Source organism: Pithys albifrons, chromosome 6 (assembly GCF_047495875.1).
Source record: "Pithys albifrons albifrons isolate INPA30051 chromosome 6, PitAlb_v1, whole genome shotgun sequence".
In the NCBI taxonomy this organism is placed as follows: domain Eukaryota; kingdom Metazoa; phylum Chordata; class Aves; order Passeriformes; family Thamnophilidae; genus Pithys; species Pithys albifrons.
Genome location: NC_092463.1, coordinates 26,898,092 through 26,905,710, shown reverse-complemented (window position 1 = coordinate 26,905,710; position 7,619 = coordinate 26,898,092). Strand labels below are relative to the sequence as shown.

The following is a 7,619-nucleotide window of genomic DNA, read 5'->3' as shown; positions in this document are numbered from 1 at the left end:
TGTGTGACTTGGACTGGAAAAGTAGCAGAGGGAGGATGTGAACACTGTTAAAAATAAAACTTATCAGACAACAATTGAATCATGAGAATGTTATCTGGTTCAACAGGAGTGTGAAAACAAATAGGCATTTCAAGAAGAGGGTAACTAGCAAGGTAAATAACTTCCAAATTGCAGGAAGTGACCAAATGTGCCAAACTGAGGGCAGAAGAAAAAGGTTTTTCCAACAGCAGAAGACAGTGGTGGATAAGGATTTCAGTGTCACCTCTGTGCAGTGCCACTACCCTACATCCAGCTGCGTGGCACTGCACCCACCCATCACATCCCTGGCCACAGTAAGACACAAGACCACAGAGATTTGCACAAGACAATGTTTAACGTGACCCAGTGTTTATTGATTCCTGCTACATTTTTTTAATAGTGATAGGAACACAAAATGTGATGTATGGTAAAATACTACTAGGTGTTTCTATATGAATTCAATGCAAAGTGCCAGCATTGTTGACCCGCATACAACCTGACAAGAGAAGATGTAATTGTAACTCACTCTCAGATATCTGCTGGGAGTACATCACAGTCAAAGTAGAGTAGTTATTTGCCTGCAAATAGATACATTGTCTTCTAGATGCAAGTGGTGTTAGAGCCAGCTATTTTGCAACAACAACAAATACATATAATATATTCCAGTATTCTAAAAAACACAATTGGAAAGCACTAAAATTGTTTAAAGACAGAGGAAAAAAGAGTGGATCTTTTTAAACACTACTTTGTAGAGGTCATTTCTCATAGAGCCAGAAGTAATCCAGAGAAAAAGATTTATTAGAGGCTACTTTGCTCAAAAGGCCAGTGGCTGCAGGTTTAAGAATAGTCTCTTGATTTTCAGCACTGTTTACTGACCTTTTTCCTCCCTGCACAAAAAACACCTGTTGAAAATTGTTGAGTTTGGTTTGGTGGCTCTGGATTTTTTTCCCGTGCAACTGCATTTGAAAAGGCAACCATATTTCTTAAAAAGCCATGAAAAACTTGCATGACATGCACATGTGGCATGACACATCTTCACAAATACAAATGAAGGCACATTATCTAAAGGCTTAAAAAAGCCCAGAACTTTTGGAGGATTAAAAATTAAATGCCTTATTAAAAACACCTTTTTACAACTGACTAACACGTGCTGTTTAGCCACATATGATTTAAATGGCTTGCTGTGAAGACAAGGAAAGAGCCTTGTCAAAATGCCCTCCCCTCTGTCGCAGCCTGCTTCTCCTACAAGTTCTTTAGACAATGTCATTCTTATAGAGCAGTTTCCAGCAATTCCAGACAGGCAAGAGAAACTTATGTAGAAAACATCACATCTGTGTATTCCTACATGAGCAACACTCCATACACCTCACTCCCAATTAAACTACAGGATGTTCAAGCAGATAATCCTACTCATCTGGAAACAGGGTAAAGGTTTGAAACAGAGGACTGAGGAAATAGTTTCAAAATCCAGTGCCCTCAAATTATTTGCACTTGATTACATGTGTTAATAAAGACAGGGCTCTCTATCATAATTGCTCATAATTGCTCTGTCTTCTATCTAGATGGGGAAGATACTGGCTAAAAATGAAAACAAATACTTTATTTACAATAAATGCAGTCATACTGCTCCATGCTCCATCCACCGCAACAGTGGTAACCAGTACCTTCCTTTTTCAGGCTGTAAACAAAGCCTTCCCTCCCCGCAACGTTTTTTTTCCACTGTTCCAGACTCCAGTAAGATATGTACTAACATCTCTTTCTAGTGCATTTTTAAGGTTACAGTTACCAGAGCCAAAGCAATACTTGCTCTGTTCCATTTTAGCTGGTTCCGCATGTAGGAGTTTAAAATTTACATAACTTTATCAACTTTGCATAGTAATACAACAGGTTGTGTTCTACCACCTTTTTTTAATAATAATAATCCTGTGGGCTCCCTTTTCCAATGCCTCACATGTATCAAAGGGTTACCTCACTCTCAAGGAAGAGCCCTAACTCTTTCTCCTCTCACATGAACATTGCAGAATGAGAATTAAGTTATCATTAAGTTCCCTTCAAATCTGTGTTGTGTTACTTAGAACTGTAGTGGAATGATGTTTTTCATAACATCAGATTTCGTCTTTTTCTAGTTTTGAGTTGTAAGAGTATTTGTCACACATGTTCCCTCATACTCCTCTCGTAAGGTGCACAGTGGTCAGGCTGTAAGACCATAGCTGGATCTCTGGGAGAAGCCAGAGAGAATGAGGGGTTTCTTAGCACTACTGTATTTACATTCAGTATTCAAGGACAGGTTGAAGGATGCCCAGTTTATTTTCTAAGACACAAAACTGCTTTAAAAAATACTCCTTTTATATTATCATTTTCTAAGTCATGAAAGTTATTTCTTTTCTGTCCTATGCAGCTGTTACCCTTCTGTGACTGACGTTTAACAGTTGCCATTGCACACTACTTTTCATTCCCTAGCTCAAATGCAACAGAGCTGGCCTGCACACCCATCACCAGCACAGCGGGATGAACCAGTGCAGGGCCAGCAGTTCAGACAGACCACCATCCCTGGTGCAGGCAGGTGTCACACGAAAATACGGGACACTGAAGAGAGCATCTATTTGGAACATTTAATAAGGTCTGACATAAACACTGACAACATGAGATAAAAATGAATGCTAGTGAGAATATTAGGTTGAGAACAATTAGTGTGAGTGATAAACACATCCACTGCCAGCTCCCAGCTTCAGTAAGAGCTATTCTGAACTGCATAGTAAGTGCTGGTTGTAGAAGCTTAGAAAAATTGGAAATAGCTCACCAGTTACTCATTGAGTCTCTTAAGTTTAAAAAAATAATGGAGAAAAAAGTGTGCTTTGCCACTGAATAACTGATTTCATGGCTTGGGCACAACAGTAGTAGTTATCTGGCATAACAGATCAATTGAAACAGAATTGCTGTTTCATTCAACTTACACATGCATGCAAAATTAAACAAGTGTGTTAACCAAGAATAAGCAGCATAAAAATCAAGTCTGAGTTGCCCATTATTTATCATATATTTTTCAGACTGACAGACATCTCTTTTCCTTTCAGATTCATATTTGTGTCATACGGAACACAGCAGATGGACAAGTCACAAAGCAAACCCTGAACTCTACATTATCATTGGCCTTTAGTGCCAAAGTATTGAGTGCCATAAGCCTTCCAAGTTTACCAGACTTTTGGGAGAAAACAGCTGCTGTACCAAGCTTTGAATAGAAAACACACAACCCATCCTGCTCAGAACAGAGAAGAAATGGCTTTACAAAGTTGTGAGCAGATACTTAACTACTTTCCCCTCAGTCCTCAGACAGAAAGGGGCAGCACAACTAGCTAGAACTTGCTTCTTGAAAAGCAAACAAAATCCAAGAAATGCGATGACTGTGTAGACAAAAATCTGTTTGGAAAGTCATGCTATGGAAGAGCTGAACCAACATTCTGCATAGCAAAGTGACGAACAGTACACCAACAGGTCCATTTGGGACAGAGCGTGAGATGACACTCTACAAATATCCAATTTAATTTCACATGCCCAATATATCTCCATGCCCATTAGCAGTCTGTCAAAAATTTTAAACTTGCAAAGCTCCTTCCCATTGAGCTAGATTTTTTTTCCCTCATAAAGTGCAAATAAGACTCAGGTTTTACCACTAGTTCCAATGATCATTATCTTAGCTACAAGAGTGATCAAAAGCCAGTTGGCTCAGCCACTATCACTAGGCTTAGTGATACTTTTTTTAACCCTGGTTACTTTTTCCAGCACGAGGCAAAGAGAAGACAAATGTTCCTTCTGCCAGATGCAGCATGACAGGAGGCTGCCTTAAGTACCATCAGTAGATGCACATGCTAGACACAACCAGTACATTCTTGTGCATAACAATGTTTTGCCATTGTTTGCTGGAAATGGAAGTCATCTTTGGGATCCGATTTCCTCACAAAGAGTTCAGAAACAGTTGATTAGTCTTCATTAAGAGGTGCTTCTCTCTTCCTTGCATCTATATCAAAAATAAGACAAAAAGAAGACATGGTTAAACCTGGGGGGTTCTGACAGTACTGAAGATTCAAAAACACAAAAAAATTGGTTTGTTTTCATTGTCAGTACTTTCCATTTCAGAATCATTATATGAATCCACTATGTGGACTGAAATGCTGTAGGATACCACAGCACATTAATGATAGAGTCAAATCAAGATTTGTACATGACCCATGCAGTATTTAAGCAGTCCAATAAAATTCCACACTCCAGATCAGTGATACTTTCCCCAGCCACTCTTTGGCCCCTTGCTCATGATCCCCTTTAAGGGTGAAGTCAGTATCTGCTTTGCATACAAGCTACAGAGATGACAACAGCTTGTTCTGAAAATCATTTGACTTCTTACAACTTTGCTGGATCCAGCTGCACATGTTTTCAAAAAGACAGGTGCTCTCCATACTGTATTTTGAGGAACTGCCTGAGGCAGCCACTGAAGACTAAATCTTACACTGCTCCAAACAGCAAACCTTTGATCATGGTCCCAGGTAGGGTGTTGGGGCACATCTGGACAACTCAGTCCATGACTCATATGCCAATACTACAGAAGCAGGCAGTGTGTCTGCCATTAGAAAGCTGGGCCACCTCTTTGTGGGCTTCCACAAAAGTGTCTCTGGGCTGACTTTAAGATACCATGTAGCTCTTGAAGTGCACTATGATCACAGCTACTCTAGTTACTGTCTGCCAGAAGATGCTCTTACATGTATTTCTAAACTTAGTTTCTTTCCAAGTCAGAATCTATACCTTCCGAGGTCATTATGAATATTTCCACTCAGAAATACATTTCCCAAATATCAAAAGAAGAGCTCAGTCTCTGTGACTGGAACAGCCACCTGGGACTGAAAAAAATCTCTGTCATCTGGGAGAGAAATCAGAAACTGTCTCTTCCATTTTCCACATCACATTCATCAGGGATACTAGGGCCAGTCCTAAATCTTCTTCTGCCACAACTTCTCCATTTTGTATAAAATAACTGACTAGTGATTAGAGGTGAAAAAAGCTTTCTAAAAAGGCATTACAAACCCCTCTAGCTACAGAATCATTCCTGGTCTGTCTCTGACTTTGGAAATATCAAAATGCATTAAAATCTTTCTGGTGAACATATACAAAAAAAAAATCATACCAGTTAAGCTCCTGAACTTTTTTTTGGCTTCTGCTCTTTCTTCGGCATCAAAATACCACACAGTCATGGCATATCTATAAAAGAAAGAAACCTTGCATTCATTTCAATTTTTGCTACTAAAATAGAGCCATGGAATTTTATGCTCATGAAGAAAGCAAAAATCAAAACTGGATTACTAGATTAAATAAACAGGATGAAAATGGCTCGTCTTTATAAACAAATACAGACAGCATTTTAGTGTGTATTTACCAAGTCAGATAGAAATACAGGTGAGAATTTCTGCTTGGAGGCACAAGAGACCACAACCCTTGGTAACAGAGGGCAAAAGTAGCTTTCAGGCCTTTGCATGTTTTCTGTTCTGGGGCACCTGTAGGCAGCTTGGGGGTTGCCCTGCATTACATCAGTTTTTCATAGGTACTCCCAACAACCCCTATAGTATTATAAGGGCACCTCCCAGCTAAACAGTTATGCCTGGCTTGGAAGATTTCTCCTGCCAATGGTTAAAAGCCTTTTTTTCCATCACACAAGGAAACTTACCATTCAAGCTTGCTTTTCCTTATTTAATGAGAGAATTCCCAGTGACTCAAAACTAGAAAAATCACTGAAAATCTGTCTGGTTTTTTTTATGCATGTGTGTATTTTAACATGATAGCCACAATTTTAGGTACAAATATCAGTAGGAGAGATACTTTGGGTTTTTTCCTAGTCTAACACCAATACCAAATATGCTACTTACCTGGTTGCATAAGAAGGCTGGACTTCATGTGGGTTCCTTCGATCTGACCAAAAAAAAAGTAATCGGTCAAAAATTGGCTCCACATCTGCTACATAGGACTTTCCTTCTGGGAATATCCGAAGAATTCCACCATGCAACTGAAAGAAAAGGAAACGTTGTTTTTATATATATAAACACCCACACATTCATGTGAACAATGACTTATTTCTCCCTCCTTAATACCTAAAAAATGGGGAATAAACATCTAATGATAACCAAGACAGCTACGTGACAACACTGGAAAACCTTACTGAATCTCATGGCGACTGTTTTCACCAGCAGTTTGTAATGTTTCAGCATAAGGTTCTGTCAAAAGTAAATGGAACCAATTTAAAGAAACCACTAGCCCTATAGCAAACACAGGGAAACTTCTGAGTTCTCAGTCATATCTCTAGAACCAGAGAATACCACAGAGCTGCTCCACTTGACCAGCCTGAACTCAGACTCTCCTCCTAGCAATGCTAGATAATGCTTCTGTTATTTCAGAGCCTGCATCTGATCATATAGGAATTAACTTTTACACCTTGGAAAGAGTGAAGTCTGTTCTTTTTTTGGATTTGTAAACCTTCTCTTAAATTCATTGTAACTCCCATCCCTTATTTTCCCTACTTATAGCCTGGTTTCTCTAGCATATAATTTCTGCCTTTCCATATGTCACAATCCTCAGGTAACAGGTCTGGTGACCTGCACGCCCTGTAGAAACTTCGAAAGATGAACCCCGCCTCCTGCCTGCCACTGTTAGAGGGCTCTTTGGCGGGTTTTATTCTGCACCAGAGGACACGGAAGATGCTGTCAGCCCAGAACTGACCCAACATAGTACCTCCATGTGGGAAACTACCTCCTCAGTGAGAAACTATTAGGTCAGGTTGAAAGTCACGTGGCTGCTTTCAGAGCCCAGTGTGCTTATATTGTTATGTTGCTTCTCCAGCATACACTTGGCATAACATCGCACCTACATAATGAACTCCATCAGTGTCCTGAATTTCGGTTAGCTTTTCATACTCCCCACTTGGGTGCTTCCTCACTTTCAGTAAGAGTTCAGTGCACAAAATAAACTGGATATTGGTATTTCCTCACACATCTCCTCCATTTTATTACATTGAGATGTTTCACTGTCATACCTCTCTGTAAAAATGTGGTTTTCTGCAACAGTGTATTTTTCAGTGGCATTGCCTCTATATCTGAACTCACTTAATAAGGGTTCACAGTATTTAGATGTGCTTAAAGACCATCTTGGTCTTAAAATAGGTTAGAGAAGCAAAAAACACTGGACAACTTTCAATAGATAATCCACATGAATGGTTTGTGCTGTATTATGACAAAAGAATTCTAAAAAGACATCCTTCAATTTTACAAACCCTTCTTTTGTTTCTAACTTAAAGGTATGGTACATTCAAGGCTAACTTAACTGCCTTATGGTAATATTGGCAGAAACAAGAGCTCCATCCTGTCAAGAGACCTGTTGGTAGAATCAAACCTGGAGAGCACAAACCAAACCATGTGTCTTATTCCTCTTGCTAAGCCCCATTGCTTCATAAATAAGAAAACCACAAAGGGTATTGCCTAAAGATCTTCTGCAGGTTAACCTGAAGAATCAAGAATGATAAAGTTACAAATCTGAGCTGTCATTTTACTCTACTCCCAGAAGTATTC

At 39.4% G+C, this 7,619-nt stretch overlaps 1 protein-coding gene across 1 annotated transcript in view; it reads right to left on the bottom strand.

The window, feature by feature from the left end:
- Positions 1–370: 370 nt before the first annotated feature.
- The window catches only part of EGLN3 (egl-9 family hypoxia inducible factor 3), a 30,012-nt gene continuing 22,763 nt past the window's right edge, over positions 371–7,619 (bottom strand). The window contains exons 3-5 of the mRNA XM_071557952.1: positions 5,928–6,064; positions 5,192–5,265; positions 371–4,033 (exon numbers count right to left, since the gene is read on the bottom strand). Of these exons, the coding sequence (XP_071414053.1) occupies positions 3,996–4,033; positions 5,192–5,265; positions 5,928–6,064 (249 nt within the window). The 3' untranslated portion in view covers positions 371–3,995. The remainder of the gene's footprint in view (positions 4,034–5,191; positions 5,266–5,927; positions 6,065–7,619) is intronic.